Source organism: Rana temporaria, chromosome 10, assembly GCF_905171775.1.
Source record: "Rana temporaria chromosome 10, aRanTem1.1, whole genome shotgun sequence".
Lineage (NCBI taxonomy): Eukaryota > Metazoa > Chordata > Amphibia > Anura > Ranidae > Rana > Rana temporaria.
Window position 1 is genome coordinate 117,155,204 of NC_053498.1, and position 22,230 is coordinate 117,177,433.

The window sequence follows — 22,230 nt, forward strand, 5'->3', positions numbered from 1 at the left end:
CGCACATCAGTGAAGGAGAAAAATTACTTATTTACAACATTTAATAACTGAAATGAAAAAAAAAAATTTTATTCAACATTTTTGAGTTTTAGCAAAAAATAAAACAACCCAGAGGGGATTTGTTTGGGTACAGCGTTGCGTGATCGCGCAATTGTCATTCAAAGTGTGACAGCGCTGAAAGTTGAAAATTGGCCTGAACAGAAAGGGGGTAATGCCTTGTACACATGACTATTTTTCTCGGCAGCAAAAAAAACGACATTTTTCCCGGAAAAAAAATTTGCGGGCAGTTTTTTCGTTGAGGGAGGATACACACGACCGGTTTTCACGACCAATATAAAAAATGGCAGTTTTCTTGTCATGAAAACCGGTCTTGTGTACAAGGCATAAGAGTGCCCAGTAGGTGAGTGGTTAAAGAAAAGTTTGAAAATCAACACTAAAAAGGGCCAGACAAATATAACAAGGCTCAGCTCATATTGACTTCCATAGGGTTCAATGCTATGTTCAGGTTTACTGGATATTTTCCTGGGCTTGCCAAATTTCCTGCAAACCAAACTTTCATTGTTCACTCATTCCTATAGCAAGTAAACAGTTCACATAAATATACACCTGTTTGGCTTAAATTTCACTTAAATACATTGGCCCAGATTCACGTACAACGGCGTATCTTTGTGCGGGCGTAACGTATCCTATTTACGTTACGCCTCCGCAACTTTTACAGGCAAGTGCCGTATTCTCAAACGAAAGTTGCGGCGACGTAGCATAAATAGGCCGGCGTAAGCCCGCCTAATTCAAATGTGGTAGATGTGGGCGTGTGTTATGTTAATTTTATGTGACCCCACGTAAATGACGCTTTTTATGAACGGCGCATGCGCCGTCCGTGAAAGTATCCCAGTGGGCATTCTCCAAATTAACCCGCAAGAAGCCAATGCGTTCGACGTGAACGTAAATGACGCCCAGCCCTATTCGCGAACGACTTACGCAAACGACGTAAAAAAATTTAAATTCGACGCGGGAACGACGTCCATACTTAACATTGGTACGCCGCATGTACGCCTCATATAGCAGGGGTAACTTTACGCCGGGAAAAGCCTAACGTAAACGGTGTATCTGTACTGCGTCGGCCGGGTGTACATTCGTGAATTTGCATATCTAGCTGATTTACATATTTCTAGGCGTGAATCAGCGTACACGCCCCTAGCGGCCAGCGTAAATATGCAGTTAAGATCCGACGGCGTAAGAGGCTTACGCCAGTCGGATCTAATACAAATATATGCGCAACTGATTCTAAGAATCAGGCGCATAGATACGACTGCTCAGACTCAGAGATACGACGGCGTATCTGGATATACGCCGTTGTATCTCCTTTGAGAATCTGGGCCATTATGTTTTAGTATATATTAATAGTTACATATCTTACATTGTTTATTAGGAATATATCTGTACAATTACAATATACTATTTTGTTTCAGATTTTTAAGTCTGTGGCATACTTTTAGGTATTTATGATATATATACAAATTCTCTCGTCTACAATGCATTAGAGAAAACATAAAAGAATAGTAATATGAATTATGTATCTAAGCAATAATAAACATTTGGGAGGAGCCATAAAAGGTAGCTTTGGTATTATTGCCAGGAAGGGTGGAAGTCAAGTGCAAAGGTTTATAAAGCATGGAAGAGCTTAAAATATCAGAGAAAGGAAGCAGAATGCAAGGATCACATTGGTGTTGACAGCAAGGCATGGACCTCACTATAACATTGGACTAACAAAAAAAACTAAAACTAATAGGCATTGAACACTTTGAGGGTAATCTACACCCTTAATTTATCAAGGGTAGCAGATTTAGAACAAGGAAAGCTAATAGCTTTAAAGCAATTTTTATAGAAAAAAGGAGAAGATCTAAACAAAAGAGTTGATGTCCCAGCAGATATATAATTAGATCTGAAGTTTAAAGAAGAATCAAGATTCTGCTTTGGTGAAAAGTTAGGATTATCACTCTCAATGGATCACCTATGGATTGTATTTGCCTTTTTAACGCTTGGGATACCTCTAGGTGAGTTTATTAATATATATATATTCAGGATCGGAAGATAGATAGGAAAATAGAATGTAAATAGAAAATAATCCCATAACAATCTAGTTAGTCATAGGCTTTATTTTTTGGCCTGGAAACCCTATGTGGATACTGTATTTAGTTTTCTCCACCACTATAAACAATTGCGTGTTTATTGAAAAAAAAAGTTTTCCCCTTTTTTATCCTTGTTTTGGGTCCCAGTGCATATAGTTTATGTGAGACGTTAATGATTAGGTTTAGATCTACTTTACCATCATGAGCACCTACATTTTTTGATGTTGAGCAATATATATTGTTTTATTATAGTTTAGGAAACCTCAGATGCTCTTATCTCTAAATCTTGAAATATGCCACATAGAACTTTACTTGGGACACATATATGATTAGACAGATTGAGAGTTAGATGAGCAACTAATTAGAGATGTGCTCTCTAAAGCCAGCCATAGATGGATTGGATTTCAGCTGGTTCAGCTGGGACCAGCCAAGATTCGATCCATGTTTGGGCAGGCTGGTTATACTGAAGTTAATACATTGATCAACTTCAGTACAAACCTGTTGGATTTTTGGCATGTGAATACTGTTAGCGGCTATAGCATATATGAAGCCGCATATATGCATACCTGTCTTTGTGCTGGAAGCGTGCCGCACAACACAGAGATTGGGCTCTCATGGTTCCAGGTCCCCTGATTGGCTATTACAGTGATCAGCCATTGTGCAGCCCCCCATGTGTTTACTTCTTCTTCTGAATGGCGAGGAAGACACATTGGGGTTGTTTTACCAAAGGTAAAGAGTCTGTGCACTGCTCTAGAACTAAGGGAAACATGCAATGAAAATAAAAAACTTAATTTTTGCTTGCACATGATTGATGATATAAGTCAGCACAGCTTCCCCTTAAGAGCCCATTCACACCTAGGTGTATATACGCCTGAAGCGCGACGCTCGTGCCGCTGGAGGGGCGAATTTACATTGATGTCTATGAGATGGTTCACATCTCACGCCGAACGCCGAAACGCCGTACGCCTGCCGCCTGAAAACAAGTCCCGGACCCTTTTTTTCAGGTGGCTTTCGGCGTTCGGCATAGACATCAATGTAAAATGTTTTGTGAAAAAAAAAAAAAAAAAAAAAGGTTTACAAATCGCGGCAAAATACACCGCGTACGCCGCGTTATAGTGTGAATGCAGCCTAAATCTAGAGCAACTACACTTCCTAGTGCACTGCTAGTGCACAGTATATATGCCTTTAGTAAATCTACCTCATTGTATCTTCCTCTCCTTGCAGGAGAGGACAATGTAAACAAACAAACAAACGTTTGTTAAAAAAAAAAAAATATGCAAAAAAGAAACAAAATAGCTAGATCAAGGTTAGATCTAGGTCAGAGCCAGGGTTGGTGTTTGGGTCGAGGCAAGTATCAAGGTCAGGGTCAAAGGTCAGGGTTAGTATAATTTTGGCATTTTTTTTTTTTTTAAAAAGCTTTTTTTTTAATTAGTATCAGTGTGTTTTAGGTAGGATAAAAAAAGGAAAATGGTTCTGTGCTATACTACAGGTACAAATAACAACTAACATACACATATGTGCTATTGCCAGGAGAAGGAGAATTTATTTTGGGCTATAGATTATGGTAATAGCAAGAAATATACAGCTAAATTAAAAATATATATTTTTTACTAATTTGAGGCAAAAAAACACAACAAATGAAGGCTCACTTTGTCCTGAAAAAAAAAAAGTGATAATCCACCTGGATACACAAAGTAGTTGCAATTATATGTATAGTTTTACTAACACATGTAAAAGTTGCAAAATTGTGCTCAGGCATTACCATTTGTTTTACCCTTTATCAGTAAGGGGTTAAATAGTGCTTTTTTTTGTGTTTATGTGTTTAACCACTTAAGCCCCGGACCATTTCACTGGCCAAAGACCAGAGCACTTTTTGCGATTCGGCACTGCATTATTTTAACTGACAATTGCTCGGTCGTACGACGTGGCTCCCAAACAAAATTTACGTCCTCTTGTTCCCACAAATAGAGCTTTCTTTTGGTGGTATTCGATCACCTCTGCGGTTTTTATGTTTTGCACTATAAACAAAAATAGAGTGACAATTTTGAGAAAAATTCAATATTTTTTACTTTTTGCTAAATCCTTGTGAGGTATGGATTCAATGAGAGAAATCACTTGTGAAGTATGAAGCATGAATCAAAAACTTGTCCACGTGAAACCTGTCACCACAGTGAGACAAGAGGCTTACCGGAAAGCCAGTGACCACCCTTATTCAGGGGGTCACAAAACGCTTGTTGGATCTGAGATCCGCTGGGGAGATGTCCTGATGTCCTAAACGTCCCCCACCAGAAGCCTCTATGGATGCCAGGCAATATTCAGATCTGGTCCTTTAGTATCAATACCATAGAGTGCAAATATGCAAATATGCAAAAAAGCAAAAAAAACTCCAATAGTGCAAAATTGCCTTTAAGAGTGTTTTAACCTCCCTGGCGGTATGATTCTGTCTGTAATTACGTACCAAAAGCGGTACAATTATTTTGCAAGGAAATTTGGCGTTTTATACTGTAGGCCTGTAATTCTTAGGAATAACTAATTTAAATCTGACCAAACAAGAGTGTAGTAGGCATCCCAGGTATGATTTTTTTTTTTAAAACAAAATTATAAATTATAATATAATAAATAATTTTAAATAATTATAACAAATAATAATATAATTATAATAAAAATTATTCAATAATGTAATCAACTCAAAATCACTGAAATTTGCTCAGTTGCAGAATTGTCGCTGTCATTACTTTTATTTTTTTATGACTAATTTCCCCACAAATCGCTATCGCACAATTCTGCAAGTGATTATAATTTATTATCGCTGTTTTCTAGCTGCTCTAAAACCATTTTTGACATAAAGGGACACTTTTGGACAATCTACAGTTTTCAGGCAGAAAGAACAGTTTTTATTCTATAGAAGTACATGTAGGGCACTGGGCAGACCACTAGGGACAAGGGGGGGGGGTGTATTTTTTACATACAGTACTGTAATCTATAAGATTACAGTATACTGTATGTAATGTGTTTGTTTACTTTTTTTAATTTGTCGCCGTTCTCCGCCCGCGTGCGTCATAACGTCGCAGGGAACGGAGATCGGCGGCACACGGGGACACTGTGAATCGAGCGAGGTCCCGCTCGCTCACACAGCGGGGAGGCATCGCAGGATCCAGGGACAAGGTAAGTAACTTGTCTGTGGATGCTGCGAGCAGGTAAGCCGCGCCGCTGCACGCTCTGCACATCTACCCCGAGCGTGACTCGGGGATACCGATCCTAGCATCGAAAATCCACCCCGAGTCACGCTCGGGGATACCGCCAGGGAGGTTAATGGTAGATAATGCAGTGATGCATATAAAAAACGGACTCACAAATGAGTCATCAGAATCAAATAGATAAAAAAATTGAATTCTGTACACTTTATATATTTTTTTTTAGCAGAGACCCTTGGCTCATACTAAATACCTTGGAATGTCTGCAGTGTTGTCACATGAAAAGATAGAATAAAATATTTACAAAAACGTGAGGGGTGTACTCACTTTTATGAGATACTGTAAATATGCACATGGACACATATAGGGTTCCTTTCCAAGGTTTTCCCTGAAAAAATAGGGTAGGATTATTTTTTACATAGTCTCTGAGTACCCTTAAAGACCCACAAACTTGTATCAGCAGTACTGAAAAAAATCTAAATGTTTGTCAAAATTAACTACGCCGGAATTAATAATGTCTTTGTTTATCCAAAAATGCACACCTGATATGTTTTTACATTAGAGAACAAATTATATTTTGATTGCGCAAGATCAGATAGGTCATTCAAAAAAATGCTTTCATCAAATTTTTTGGGCTTTCCTTTGCTTTTTATCTAATTTTGACAACATTATTTTCATCCTTTGAGTGCAAGAGTCTCGTGAATTATTGACCAATAAATCAGCCATGATGGAACTTTCACAATATTTGATGGATGGGTACAACAAGGATGTAAGACCTGTGAAAAACTGGAGAAAGCCTATTACAGTGTATATAAAGATTGCCATATATGCCATTCTTGGAGTGGTAAGCTCTTTATTTTTGTATTTATTTTTTTAAATGACAAGCCCTGATGCCCCGTACACACCATCACTTTATGTGATGAAAAAAAAATGACATTTTCTGTGAAGTAAAAAACGACATTTTTGAAACTTCAATTTTCAAAGACGAAGTTGCCTACACACAATAGTTTTTCTCACAATGTTCTAGCAAAGCGAGGTTACGTTCTCACCACTTTTTCCATTGAAGCTCGCTTCTGGGCATGCGCGGGTATAAAAACCTCTTTTTAAACTACGTTTTTTGCTACACACGGTCAATTTCTGTGAAGTAAAAAACGACGTTTTGAAAAACGACACATAAAATTGAAGTATGCTTCAATTTTTTTTGGTCGTTTTTTACAAGACATAAAACGACGTTTTCCCCCACACACGGTCAATTAAAGTGACGTTTTTAAAAACGTCGTTTTTTTCCTTCACATAAAGTGATGGTGTGTACGGGGCATTAAAGTCTGTTCTGCATAGTATGTAAATGACAGTGGTCTGGCAGATTTTTTTTTTTAGCAATGCTACAAGTATATTTTAATGATATATGTAAATGTTAAGGGTATATCAACGCTAGGAACTAAAGTTAATAAGCAGCTGTCCACTATAACCCAGACAGACACCAGGCACAGATAATATATGTAAAAAGAGTGCAGTACTGAACAATAAAGTGCATGCGTGCGAATACAGACAAATATCAAATTATAAGAATGTGCAGATAACCAACAGTATATAAACAATAATAACTGTGAATAAAGTTTTAAGACACATATGCTATATTTGCAAACATTTTAATGACAGTGTGGCACACATCACCATAACAAAAATGGAGGCTTAGGCCCCGTACACACGGTCGGACAAAACCGATGAGAATGGACCGAGGTTCATTTTCATCGGTCCAAACCGACCGTGTGTATAGCCCATCGGTCTGTTTTCCTTCGGTCCAAAATTTTAAAACATGCTTCGAAACCGAACCAATGGACCGCTGCCCGATCGGTCCAAACCGATGGTAAGTACAGAAAAGCATCGGTTCAAAACCCGCGCAAGCTCAGAATCAAGTCGACACATGCTTGGAAGCATCGAACTTCGTTTTATTCAGCACGTCGTGTGTTTGACGTCACCGCATTCTGACCCGATCGGATTTTGGACTGACGGTGTGTACACATATCAGGCCGTACGCCCACTTCAGAGGTGAACCGATGAAAACGGTCCGACGGACCAGTCACATCGGTTTGGTCCGACCGTGTGTACAAGGCCTCACCGGAATGCCAGTGACCCCTCTTACTCAGAGAAGAGAGGAGGGAGTTTTTGGGACATTGAATGAGATGCGTTTTTAAGAAAAAAGTAAGTATAAATAAAGTTGTATACGTAACAACTTTATTTATACTTACTTTTTGCTTAAAAACGCATCTCATTCAAAGTCCCAAAAACTCCCTCTTCTTTTATCCAACAGCGATGGAGGCGTATGTTTTTCATTTGCCTCATTTAAAGTCCCAATCTTAGTTTTCTTTATATGATACAGGGATGGAGATGCGTTTGTGATACCCTTATACATTTATGCGTTTTTTTCCTGTGCTCTTTACTACTATACCAATCATAGGTAGGGGCAGTGACACACCCCCAGTCATCTGCCCTCTATCTACTCATCAGTACTTATATGCCTCTATTGAGGAGACTTTAAATGTTTAGTTAAGACTGCAGAATGCAGAGAGCCTTGGCGAGGCCTGCAGCTTAACCATGTATTTGCAAACGCGTGCAACCAATCCTCTGTTTTTAATGCAGTTGAATTTGGTTTGCTGTTTGGGTGGTAAGTGTGAGCCTGGTTATTACGTATACAACTTTATTTATACTTACTTTTTGCTTAAAAACGCCTCTCATTCAAAGTCCCAAAAACTCCCTCTTCTTTTATCCAACAGGGATGGAGGCGTATGTTTTTCATATGCCTCATTTAAAGTCCCAATCTTAGTTTTCTTTATACCACACAGAGCTTGGTTGGATCTCTGATCCACTAAGAAAGAAATCCGGATGTTCCTCTCCTATGGCCTATGGCCATGGGTGGTATATACAGGGAGGTTCACAGCAACAGAATGGAAGATTCAGTGTAGGAAGCCTCGATATCAGAATGTTTAGGAAACAAAAGGACTCCACATAGTGTGATACTGTCTGAACATCTGGTTTATTAAGCAGTACACTTGCATAAAAGTCCAAGCTATGATCATGTCACAATCAACAGATCAAACAGATAAAATCCATGTGAGTTTCAAGCAGCGATCGCACAAATGCAGCAGCATGTATACGTAGATATACCTGAGATTTTTGGATGTGCTTGAAACTCACAAGGATTTTATCTGTTTGATTTGTTGATTGTGACATGAACATAGCTTGGACTTTTATGTTACATAGTTACATAGTTAGTAGATGAGGTTGAAAAAAGTTTAAGGTTAAACCTATTTTCTTCTAATTTTGTGTCTTGTTAAACTCCCTTCCACATCTATTGTGTCGTCACCAGTACGGTATTTGTAAATTGAAATCATATCCCCTCTCAAGCGTCCCTTCTCCAGAGAGAATACGTTTAGTGCTTGCAACTTTTTCTCATAACTAATATCCTCCAGACCCTTTATTAGCTTTGTTGCCCTTCTTTGTACTCTCTCCATTTCCAGTACATCCTTCCTGAGGACTGGTGCCCAGAACTGGACAGCATACGCTAGGTGTGGCCGGACCAGAGTCTTGTAAAGCAGGAGAATTATAGTTTTATCTCTGGAGTTGATCGTTTTAAATGCATGCCAATATTACGTTTATTTTGTTAGCAGCAGCTTGGCATGCCATTGCTGAGCCTATCATCTACTAGGACATCTAGGTCCTTTTCCATCCAAGATTCCCCCAGAGGTTCTCCCCCCAGTGTATAGATTGCATTCATATTTTTGTCACCCAAATGCCTAATTTTACATTTTTCTACATTAAACCTTATTTGCTATGTAGTTGCCCACCCCATTAATTTGTTAAGTTATTTCTTTGCTTAGCTTAGCATCACCCGCAAATACCCACCCCTGACCATTTCGAGTCCTCCCCATTTATCACCACCCTCTGAACTCGCTCTTGTAGCCAGTTTTCAATCCATGTACTCACCCCATGGTCCATGCCAGCGAACTTTATTTAGTACAGTAAACGTTTATGGGGAACTGTGTCAAATGCTTTTGCAAAATCTAGATACACCACGTCTACGGGCCTTCCTTTATCTAGATGGCAACTCACCTCCTCAGAGAAGGTTAATAGATTGGTTTGGCAAGAACGATTCTTCATGAATCCATGCTGATTACTGCTAATGATACAGTTCTCATTACTAAAATCTTGTATATAGTCCATTATCATCCCCTCCAAGAGCTTGCATACTATTGATGTTAGGCTAACTGGTTTGTAATTCCCAGGGATGTATTTTGGACCCTTTTTAAATACTGGTGCTACATTGGCTTTTCTCCAATCAGCTGGTACCATTCTAGTCAGTAGACTGTCAGTAAATATTAGGAACAATGGTCTGGCAATTACTTGACTGAGTTCCCTAAGTACCCTTGAATGCAAGTCTGGTCCCGGTGATTTATTAATGTTAAGTTTCCCAAGTCTAATTTTAATTCTGTCCTCTGTTAACCATGGAGGTGCTTTCTGTGATGTGCCATAAGGATAAACACTGCAGTTTTGGTTACTGAAGCCCCCCAATTCCCTCGTGAAGACTGAGGCGAAGAATAAATTCAATACCTTCGCCATCTCCCCATCCTTTGTAACCAGATGTCCTTCCTCATTCTTTACGGGCCAATATGGTCTGTCCTCCCTTTTTTACTGTTTACATACTTAAAGAATTTCTTGGGATTTTTTTTGTTCTCCTCCGCTAGGTGTCTTTCTTGTTCTATCTTAGCCGTCCTAATTGTACCCTTACATTCTTTATAAAGTCTGAATGCTGATAATGATCCCTCAACCTTGTATTTTTTGAAGGCCTTCTCCTTTGCTTTTATATGCATTTTTACATTTGAGTTAAGCCATCCAGGACTATTGTTCGCTCTTTTAAATTTATTACCCAATGGGATGCATTGGCTAATGCCCTTATCTAATAGGCTCTTAAAGAAAATCCATCTCTCCTCTGTGTTCTTTGTTACTAAGATTTTTTACCAATTCATGCCTTCTAGCAAGGTTCGTAGTTTCGAGAAGTTGGCTCTTTTGAAATTCAGTGTCTGTGTATTTCCCTTATGTTTCCTATTTGTGTGATTTATACTGAAGCCTATTGACCTGTGATTGCTGTTTCCTAAATTGCCCCATATTTTCACATCCGTGATCAGGTCTGTATTGTTGGTAATCAGTAGATCCAGTAACGTTTTATTTCTAGTTGGTGCGTCTACCATCTGAACCATGAAATTGTCCTGCAAGACATTTAGGTTCCCTCCACCCAGTCTATGTCTGGATAATTAAAATCCCCATTATGATAACACTTTCCATCCTTGCTGCTAATCTAACTTGTAATAGGAGATCCGTCTCCCCCTCCTCCGTCAGGTTAGGTGGCCTATAGCATACTCCCAGCATTATTTATAAGGATTCCACCTCCTCTTTAGCTCCCTTAGTGATGTCATCTCTCACATTCACTTGTACATTATTCTTGATATATAGGCATACCCCTCCCCCATTTTTTATCCTTTCTATCCCTGTGAAAAAGGGTATACATTTTAATGGTTGCCAGACAATCATGAGAGCTGTTGAACTAGGTCTCTGAAATTACCACAAAATCCAAAATCCAAATCCTCCTCGTACAGCAGCATTTCTAGTTCACCCATCTTGTCCGCCAACCTCCTGGCATTGGTGAACATGCCACGTAGTCTAGACCAGTCGCATACTATCCTCTTATTAGGTGTTCCCAGATTGAAACTAGGACTTGCTACTATACTTACCTTGGGTTTATGTGCTTTAGTCAACCTACCATTACGTCCCAGCTGATTTGTACCCTCCTCATTTAAGTGCAGTCCGTCCCTTCTATAGTACTGGTGATCAACTGAGAAGTTGGCCCAGTCCTCCAGGAACCCAAACCCTTCCTTACTACACCAGCTCTTCAGCCACTTGTTTACTTCCCTAATCTCCCTCTGCCTTTCTGGTGTGGCTCCATGTACCAGTAATATTCCTGAGAATACTACCTTGGAGATCCTTTTCCTCAATTTACCTTCCAAGTCCCTAAAATCATTCTTTAGGACTGTTGCAGGACACTCCATCTGCCTCTGACTTTGTCATTGGTGCCAACATGCACCATGACAGCCGGGTCTTCCTCAGCCCAGTAAGTATACTGCTTAATAAACCGGATGTTTATTTCTTTGATGGAACTTCATATGAACTTTTTGTTTGCACAATTGCACTTTATTCACATGTGATGTAATGTATCTTCAAACTTTATTCACAGTTACTATTGTTTATATATTGTTTATTAGCTGCATATTCGTATAATTTAATATTTGTCTGTATTCGCACTGACGCACTTTATTGTTTACCACTGCACTCTTTTTACATATACTTTATTTTTATACATAAATATTTTGGTGATCTGATTAGTAGAAAAGGCAGTACAATAAAAACTCAAGCAATTTAGGACAATAAAAAAATACATATGTAAACTACTGACTGTCCCTCAGGAAACACTAAAACTGTGGGGTTGAGTTACTAAAACTGAAGAGTGCAAAATCTGGTGCAGCTGTGCATGGTAGCCAATCAGCTTCCATTTTTTTTTTTTGTTAAAGCTTAATTGAACAAGCTGAAGTTAGAAGCTGATTGGCTACCATGTACAGCTGAATCAGACTTTGCACTCTCCAGTTTTAGCAAGTCAACCCCCTGTGCATACTTATAAATTCCAAAGACAGATATATTGAAATTCTCACAGGATTTCTAAGTGGATCTGCAGCATCTTCCCACATGATTGTCTGCTGTGCAACCTACCTCGTATTCTATGTATTCATCTACAATTAGGATACTAGCAACAACAGTAATTAGAATAACAAGGCAGCCAGTGTCTAAGGTGAATGCCAAAAAGAAAATAGATTTTTTGAATGGATGATTTAAGGTGAGGTTGATAGGGACCTTGGGCCCATAAGAGTTCAAATGCAGTGGGTTTGTCCAGGGTTAGAGGTGACGATTTAGAGGATAAATAATGCTTAATTTGAAGAAATTAGTAAAAAAGTTGCTTAGGAACCTGCTATTGAAAAAGAAAATTTAGTACTAGATAAATATACTATAAATAAAAAAAAGAAATCAATGACCGTGAAAAAAGTGATGATTTCAATGAGAATTAAATTTTATTTTAACCCTCCATTACTTTATCAATCAAGTTACCATATGCTTAATTTAAATCAGGCATCATTTTCAGATTTCAACCACTTTCAATCAGTTTTTGATGCCAAAAAAGGACCAAATTAATGAATATAATCTACTACCAACGGTAAATCTATCAACAATGTTGGTGGTAGGTTGCTTTATTTCATTTTTGGTAACTTTGCAGCAATTGAAATCAGGTTGAAAGTGGTTAAAACTGCCTGAAAATTTGTGAGTTGTCAATAATAGGCTGTTTGTTAGGGAAAAGATTGCAAAGTTACAGAGGAGCCATCTCACCTCAGGCTCTGTAACAACCATTAGTAGTGTCTAAAAAGTGTTGTAGTAGTAGTAGTGTATAAAAGGTGTTGACAAGGTTTTTCCACTGCGTCCCCCTATCACCAATGAGCTGATACCAGATGTTGCATGTATCTAGTCATTTGCTGGAATCACATGAACTTTTCACTGGTTTCAACATAAGAAACACCAAAGTGCTGAGTTTGGGACTATAATCTTGGCATGTTTCATTCATCTGAGGTTCAGATTTGTAATGAGCCCATTTCTGATAACTTTATTTAATGCAAACACATGTATTTATTTTTTCAGGATGAGAAAAACCAATTGTTGAAATCTTACATTTGGTACAACCAGGTAATATTTTCGCCACTTAAACATATGTTAGTTTCATAATTTATATCTCTGCATAGAAATAAATTGTAGGTGTCCATTAACACAGAATAATTGTAAAGGTGTATGGGGACATTATAAAAGGCAGTCTACAACAGTCATGCATGCCTTCAGAAGTAAAAGGTCTAAATTCTATAATGCTCCCCAAAATAAGGCAGTAATGGAATTGTCTGCACGTCTTTCCCTTCTCCCTGTCATAAAGGATCATGCAACCTAATCATTCCTATTTAGGGCTATAGGTGAACCAACAGTTACAAATTCTTGTGTGATTGAAGGGCAACTAAATTAATATGGGGACTTGAAGACTTCAATTATGAGGAAAGACTACAAGCATTAAATTAATTCTCCCTGGAGAAGAGACACTTGAGATGAGATATGATAACAATATATAAATATCTCAAATTAGAAAACACGGGGCCACACAATGAGACTGGAGAAGAAGCGATTTAACCTTAAACTGCATAGGGTTTTTCACTGTCAGAGCGGAAAGGATGTGGAACACTCTTCCACAATCTGTGGTATCGGCAGGAAGTATGGATAGTTTTAAAAGACTCTTGGACGAGTATCTTAGCGATAACAATATACAGGGATATGGGCAATGTTTTTTTACACAAACTCTACACAGGTTGAACTGGTGTTGTCTTTATTCAACCATACCAACTATGTAACTATGATCTCTATTATTTACTCCACCATGACTGTCTGTGTGTTGTATACACCCCCCTCCCCCCCCCCCATTTCCCTCCTCCACTGGAAACCCTGTGTAACCCAAAAATTGCTGTTTATGACTGTGGCTGAAACAAGGGACAAGCTTACAAATCTGACCTTTCTCTGATTTCTACAGCCAGTAAACAGCAAATGTATTTCATTATAAATTGGTCTACTTTTGCGTGTTGCGCTGCCGTCTCAAAAGTGTCTCACAAAACCAGACAACTAGCATTTCAGAAGGAATTAGCAATGGTGGCCTATATTTTTGTCCCAGTACACATTTGTTTTAAGTTTCTATCAGGTATTCAAATATTTTAAGTCCCCAGAGTTGAAGACAGAATACTCACCTCTCTGGTGGTCTGTTTATATTACCTCCCCTTTGTTCCAGCTCTGAAATCCTCTTCCATATATAAGACTTCTAAAATTTTTGGATGCCTATGTCCACCATCATAAACAGGTTATTTTCTCTGACACTTACATCACTATATGACGAGATAACAGAAAATAACAACACTGCATTGCAGGGGGCACAGACATCGGCCTTTCCCAAAAGTTTCAATTTCTGAAGAGGTTTTCAGAGGCTGTTGTGTTGGAACAGAGGGGAGGTAGGGGACATGGGCCACTGGAAAGGTGAGTATATCCTGTCTTCAATTGCAGGGACCTGACAGTTTTAAATCCTAAGGTATATGATGAGGTTTATTTTAATAAGTGTATGCTGCCAAAATAAACTTTTTTTTTTTTGTACAGTCTTGGGTGGATGAGTTTCTTCAGTGGGATCCAACCAAATTTGACAACTTGACTCGTTTTTCCATTCCCACACAATCAATATGGCTTCCAGACATTATGATTGAAGAAGCGTAAGTAGGTTTACTTAACTTTTGTAATGTGAGGGCATAGTGTTTAAAAAAAGAAATGAGTATAATGATAATGTTAAAGTAAATGAATATATAGGAGTTGATTTACTAAACCTGGAGAGTGCAAAATCTGGTGCAGATCTGCATACAAACCAATCAGTTTATAGGGGTTTTATTGTCAAAGCTTAAAGTGGATGTAAACCCCCATTCATGAAATTTGACCTGGGACTTATTTATGTGTAGTGTTTACTTATCTCTCCAAAGCCCTTAGTCTTGTGTCTTTCTGCTGCTTCATTCTTCTGTTAACAGCATGATAGCATCTAACAAGCTCTCTGACAACCGAGATAAAACCAGACTGAAGTTTGTGTCAGTTGTGATAGACTTACACAGGACAGATGTTTTTGGAGGGGACTGAATGCTAGCCTTGTGCCTACTGACTATGGCTTTTAAGGGAAAACTAATTTTTGTGGGGCGTATGCCTGGGGACCCTTGGAGTAATGTTAATTTGGATTCAAGTCCATGTATCCCCAAGACACGATCCATGTTAAGGGCCTATATGCCACATTTCAAGCAAGGACTGCTCCATACTGTTGGACTCATAGCAGGTTCTGATGTCATCAGCGAGCCACCTGTCTGGGGTTGTCTGCTATTAAGTGGTTATTTTAAGTAGGTCTAGTGTGCCTCCTAAGGGTCTTTCACCCATTGTTTTTTGTGCTAATTAACTCAGCTAGTGTCTTCTAGCACACTACCCTTGTGGGCTGTCTTTATACTTGTAATAATGTGTCCTTTGTATTCACTGTTGTAGGGGCCGAATAGTCTAGGCACCTAGGCTGGTTTAAATGACTAGTTAATTATGTTTCTGGTTACAGTTGTATTGTTAAGGTTATATGATCAGGAGAGGGGTGTCCTCCTGGTGTATATATTTTGTGTGAGATTTCAAATAAATAGTTCTTATTCTGGTTTACTCAAAAACTGGTGTTGCCTAGTTCTTGGGGTAACTATAGCCAGATTCACTGATATCGTGTTCCAGAGCTTGGGAAGCAATGTCTTGGTGGAGATACCGTTTGTAGGGTGTCTGGGTTCCGTCACATTGGGATGGTGCATAGAAATATATTAGCAGACAGCTGGCGTATTCACAGCACAGCTCTGCACATTTCTTCCTTCCTCTGCCTATGTGGAGGGGGGTGTGCGCCTTTCCTCCAATGAGCTGCCACGCAGTGTATGCCAATAATCCACACCCAGTGGTGGAACAGGAAGATAAAATTCTAACACGATGTGCACTTTCTAAAAAGTCTAGAAGGTTTAAGACAGCACATATACAGGTAAAACTTATGTAGGGAGATTTGTTTTATCTCTGTGTATCATCTGAGGCTGTTCATTTCACTCGGTATATGTAAGGGTTTACATCCACTTTAATTAAACAAGCTGAAGTTAGAAGCTGATTGGCTACCATGCACAGCTGCACCATATTTTGCACTCTCCAGTTTTAGTAAATATACCCCATACTGTACTGTACTGTATATAAATGTGTACATTTAAACTAAATATGCCATTCGAATCTGTATACTAAACTACAGTTTGTAAAGTCCATAGCAAACAAACGTTTTAATTTTTTTAAGGTAAGTATGGAAATACTAGAACCTCTGTCAGTTTTTGTTTTTATTGTTGTCTCTTTCCATGTTACTGATTTTTCCTCACTTCTTCATGCCTGTTAATTTGTAGGTTAGATTTGGCGTACTATTTCATAAACAAACCCCCTGCATAGATTTTTAATGATATTAAAATCCCTTAAGAATTTCAGTGACCCTAAAGCTGAACTTGGGGATGAAATCTAACCTTGTAGTGGGGCCCATCGCACTGCAAAGTTTAAATACTCATTTAGTCTGGGGGTGCAGGGATAATGTTGATAACTTAACCACTTAAGGACCCCTTCACGCCGATATACGTCGGCAGAATGGCACGGCTGGGCACAATCACGTACATGTACGTGTCTCTTTAAGACCAGCTGTGGGACTCGCAGACCCAATCGCCACCGGTGTCCCGTGATCAGTCACCAGAGCTGAAGAACGGGGAGAGGTGAGTGTAAACACACCTTCCCTGTTCTTCACTGTGGCAGTGTCATTGATCGTCTGTTCCCTGATATAGGGAAAGACGATCAATGACGTCACACGTCCAGCCCTGCCCCCCTACAGTTAGAAACACATATGAGGTCACACTTAACCCCTACAGTGCCCCCTAGTGGTTAACTCTTAGTCACGAAAAAAATTGCTGATCGCCGCCATTAGTAGTAAAAAAAAAATTATTAATAAAAATGCAATAAAACTATCCCTTATTTTGTAAACGCTATAAATGTTGCGCAAACCAATTGATAAACGCTTATTGCAATTTTTTTACCAAAAATATGTAGAAGAATATGTATCGGCCTAAACTGAGGGAAAAAAAAAGTTTTTTTATATATTTTTGGGGGATATTTATTATAGCAAAAAGTAAAAAATATTGAATTTTTTTCAAAATTGTCGCTCTATTTTTGTTTATAGCGCAGAAAATAAAAACCACAGAGGTGATCAAATACCACCAAAAGAAAGCTCTATTTGTGGAAAAAAAATTATGCAAATTTTGTTTGGGAGCCACGTCGCACGTCCAAGCAATTGTCAATTAAAGCGACGCAGTGCCGAATAGCAAAAAGGGGCAAGGTCCTTAACCTGGATAATGGTCCGGGTCTTAAGTGGTTAAACTATCCCATGCTTCAAGCCCCAGGTTGTAGGTGGTCTCTAGGCATCATCATGTGCAGCTTATTGCTATTAACCCTTCATTGTACATGAGAAGGGGAGCAGGTAACCACAGATCACAGCACATTAAAGAGGTGGCAGCTGGAGTTTAAATGTAATTAGTTATTACAGTATCTACTAAACCTACTTTCCTATACAGTAAGCCCTGGTTCACACTGATGCTACTTTGAAATCGCGCTGCTTCACTTGAAGTAGCGTGATTTCAAAGTAGCAAGGTCAGCACGATTTCAGGTGCTACTTGATAGACATTTGTGTGGCTTCATACACAGATGTCTATAAAAGTCGCACCTAAAATCTGCAAAAGTAGTGCAGGAACTACTTTTGCAAATCATTGCAGCGCCGCAAAATCAGTGTCGCACCGATTGGAATAGTGCCATATTACTACACCTAGTATGCCTCTCTTCTCTTTTTATTCAGTTGTGACGTGACGCTGCTCATATTGCAAATCCTTGCTCATTTATCAAGTTAATATTTATTTTGTAAAACATTTGCAGACCAAGTTACTCGCAATCCAAGGTTTTACTGTAACATTATTTTGCAAACCTTCAATCATTCGTGTGTACACATTTGGCTGCTGATTTTATGCTAGACTTCTATACGGTGCTACCATTATACCTCTATACATTTTAAGAAACATGCTTGAACCATTTGTATTTTAATTATTCTGTATTTCCAGAGTGAGCTCTGAAGATTCTCCAGCTGTCCCCTACGTGTATGTAAATTACCATGGTAGGGTAATGAACAACATTCCCATACACATTACAACAGCATGCACGCTTGATGTTTACTATTTTCCATTTGATGTTGCAAATTGTTCCATGTCGTTCAGCAGTTGGTTACACACAGGTATGTTTGCATACAATTCTCATGCAGAATGTTCCCCTTTTTATGTCTTAGACCTCTAATGCCTCGTTTCCACTGAGTGGAAAGGTTTGGTCAGTACAGTTTGGAAGGATTAGAATGATCCGGCCTATTCAGGTGAGCGTTTCCACTGCAAATCGGACCGTCAGGGGCCATACAGGGTTTAAAAAAAATGCCTAGCGTGTCCACCAATCAGTGGAATGTATTGTATCTCCGCCCTAACCGTACCATTTTGTATGGCCCCACATCTGAAGCAGGACCCAGAATGGTGCAGTATGGTTTGGTTTTATGGGTCGCTTTCATAATGGAAACACTCAAAATAGCGTACCATACCGAACCAACCCGAACCGATACACTCAGTGGAAACGAGGCATAAGTTGCATACAACCACTGAACTACAAAGTTACCAGTTACAGTACCAGAGTGTTAGCGTTTTTTATTCAAGGGGTGAGGACCTAGGAAAAAAGCAGACCTTCTATTTTCATGCCAGGTCTGATTTACTGTAAGTTAGTTTTCTATTGAATTACAGATCACATTTTCTTACCCTACAGATCTCGTCTTACAAATAAGCCATGTGTTAGGAATTGGATTAATTGCTTTAGGAAATTCAAACAAAAACATAGAATATACAGGCTCAAACTTACCGACCAATCAGCAACCAACCAAATTCACCTGTCTAACTGTGTGCGTTCAAAACAGAGGTTTAGTTGCACGCATTTGCAAATGCATGTGTAAGCTGCAGGCCCTGTCAAGGCACTCTGTATACTGCAGTCCTAACTATAACATTGCATTTTAAGTCTCCTCAGTAGGAGCACATGACTGCTGATGGATAGATAAGGGGCAGGTCACTGGAGGTAGCCCAGCCCTCATTAAAGGGGCAGGAGCACACTCAGCACATGGAAGCAAAGGTGCCAGTGCGCTGCCTGACCACAATGACATAAATACTGGTCTATGACGGGGCCTGCAGCTTACACATGCATTTGCAAATGCATGCACAAAACCTCTGTTTTAATGCACACAGTTAGACAGGTGAATTTGGTTGGTTGCTGATTGGTCGGTAAGTTTGAGCCTGGATATTCTATGTTTTTGTATGTATATCCGCCCTTTCCAGCACTCCTTACTGTATAGACCAGTCATAGGTAGGGGCAGTGGATTTTGTTTGTTGTATTTAGGAAATTCAAAGTATACTATATACCAGCCCTCAAAATTTGCACTCGCCTACTCGCATTTGGCGAGTAAACAAATGAGGAGGGTGAGTAATGACAGGGCTGTGCTGTCCCAGGAATGTATAGCCAGTGCCCCAGCCGCGCACAGGCTCGCAGCACGGCCATTACAATACATATTACACAGTCTACACCTCCTGCCACACATCCCTGCCCAGGTACACAGACCATGCTGTTTAATAGGCATGAAAGAACCGCCCGGGACTGCCCCTCTACGCCTCCGTTCTGCTGCAATCCCCACCCAGACCGCGCACATCAGTCTACATTCAAAAGCCGCCCGGGACCACCCCCGCTCTGCCTCCATTTTTCTGCAATCCCCACCCAGACCGTGCACATCAGAGCCGCCTGGGACTGCCCACTCCGCCTCCCTCCCTGCTGCACATCTAAGGAGTGGGGCGGTCCTAAGTGGGCAGGCTCAAACCGTCTCGCCTGCCCTCAATGGGTACAGTGATGACTGACCCCCGTGGCTGCAAAATTGTAAATATGACAGTGTGCTGTTAGGCAAGGTTACACTGGGGGATTAAACAATATGTGTGCTGGCGGTGGTATTGAGAGCAAGCATGTGCTGGATATGGAGGGGGAGGGGTGCTACTTGGAGGCATAGGTGTGATGGATTAGGAAGGGGGGGTGGAATTGGTAGTCTGGATCATATCCGTGCCTCCAATTCCACCCCCCCGTCCTAATCCATCATACCTATGCCTTCACCACCACCCCCCCTTCCATATGATAAATGGTAAAAAAAATATGATAGATTGGGGGGGGAGTTGTGGTGAAATTAAAGGCAATGTATGATGGATTGGGGAGAATATTGAAAGCATAAATGTTCTGGAGAGGGAAGGTCAGAAGATGAGGTGTGCTGGGGTAGGCATTGGAGGTAGACGTGTGCTGGGGTAGGCGTTGGAGGTAGACGTGTGCTGGGGGAGGCGTTGGAGGTAGACGTGTGCTGGGGGAGGTGTTGGAGGTAGACGTGTGCTGGGGGAGGCATTGGAGGTAGACGTGTGCTGGGGGAGGCGTTGGAGGTAGACGTGTGCTGGGGGAGGCATTGGAGGTAGACGTGTGCTGGGGAAGCGTTGGAGGTAGACGTGTGCTGGGGGAGGCGTTGGAGGTAGACGTGTGCTGGGGGAGGCGTTGGAGGTAGACGTGTGCTGGGGGAGGCGTTGTAGGTAGACGTGTGCTGGGGGAGGCGTTGGAGGTAGACGTGTGCTGGGGGAGGCGTTGGAGGTAGACGTGTGCTGGGGGAGGCGTTGGAGGTAGACGTGTACTGGGGGAGGAGTTGGAGGTAGACGTGTACTGGGGGAGGTGAAACAAAACCTAATACTGAATAAAGCATTAAACAGTGTAATTTCATGAGATAATTTACGAGGGCGTGTATAGGGGCAGAATTAGGGGTGGGACAGGGTAGGGTTTGGGTGGGGGAACTGGTGGCGAGTAACTCTTAAGACCTGGCTAGTAGCTCAGGACTTGAAATTTTGAGCCCTACTATATACAGTAGAGAAGGAAAAAAACTGCGCTAGTCAAATTATAACATTCGGAAAGAATACTCAACAAGTTAACAAACAGATAAGAGTATAAAGGGAGGCAGCAGCTTGCATGCAATACACAAAACAATATAGACAATAAGGGGTTAAAGCTGCGCCACTGCACCAAAAACTTTTATAGTCCACTGAAAGTAAAAGTTCAATTTGTTAAACATATGTGTACAGTCCAAAAAATTCACTTTTCACTGTGCACCCAGAATGATCTAGTCTTGTACGGTATGCTCCTACTCACCACCGTGACTTTCACAAATACTGCACACTTTAGGTGAAGACCCGCCACCAGGTATCAAAGCCGCTTACCAGACAAACCGATCATGTGTACAGGGCATAAGAGGTGATTTATTCTTCCAAAGGAAATACACTGTTGCACACTGGTACTGACTAATATTCCTATGTTTCTCTTGTCCCTCAAATTCTTTCCATCCGTCAGCTAATGTGACCCAAGTGCTGAGGGAGATGGGCAGAGGAGGGTCAAGCAAGGATGCTGTGGAGGCAACAGACATTCTTCTTATCAACTGATGACATCATTAATTGTTAGGATGCCAGTGTCTAGAAAGTCACAATGGTGCATAATGAAACCACATGGCTTTGTGTAACTAAAAGGCAGGCTTCATCCACCTGCTGGCTTGTATACAATTTTTGATACATTTTTAGGCATTTTGCCAAGCCACCACTGAAGAAACTTCAAGGCACCCTGGTTGAAAAAGGCTGATGTAGTTAACAGGTGAAGACCGTGATCCGTTTTTTTTTTTTTTTAATATGAGCACCACTTTTCCTCCCCAAATCCATTTTTTAAATAGAAGTAGCTGAGCTCAAATTTTTGAGGATATGTGGGAGTAAGCCATCTAGTCCAGGTGCCTTATTTTATTTATTTTGTCTAATGCCGCATACACACGATCGGTCAAACCGATGAGAACGGTCTGATGGACCGTTTTCATCGGACCAATCGTGTGTGGGCCCCATCGGTTATTTATCCATAGGTTAAAAAAAAGCAATCTTGTTTTAAATTTAACCGATGGATACGTAACCGATAGAAAAAAAAACGATCGTTAGTAGGCACAA

General features: G+C 40.2%; 1 protein-coding gene across 1 annotated transcript in view; it reads left to right on the plus strand.

Annotated features, from left to right (window-relative positions):
• LOC120915854 (5-hydroxytryptamine receptor 3A-like) overlaps positions 1–22,230 on the plus strand; it is a 63,898-nt gene that overhangs the window by 26,297 nt on the left and 15,371 nt on the right. The window contains exons 3-6 of the mRNA XM_040326662.1: positions 6,010–6,167; positions 13,115–13,159; positions 14,651–14,760; positions 18,223–18,392. Coding sequence (XP_040182596.1) covers positions 6,010–6,167; positions 13,115–13,159; positions 14,651–14,760; positions 18,223–18,392 — 483 coding nt within the window. The remainder of the gene's footprint in view (positions 1–6,009; positions 6,168–13,114; positions 13,160–14,650; positions 14,761–18,222; positions 18,393–22,230) is intronic.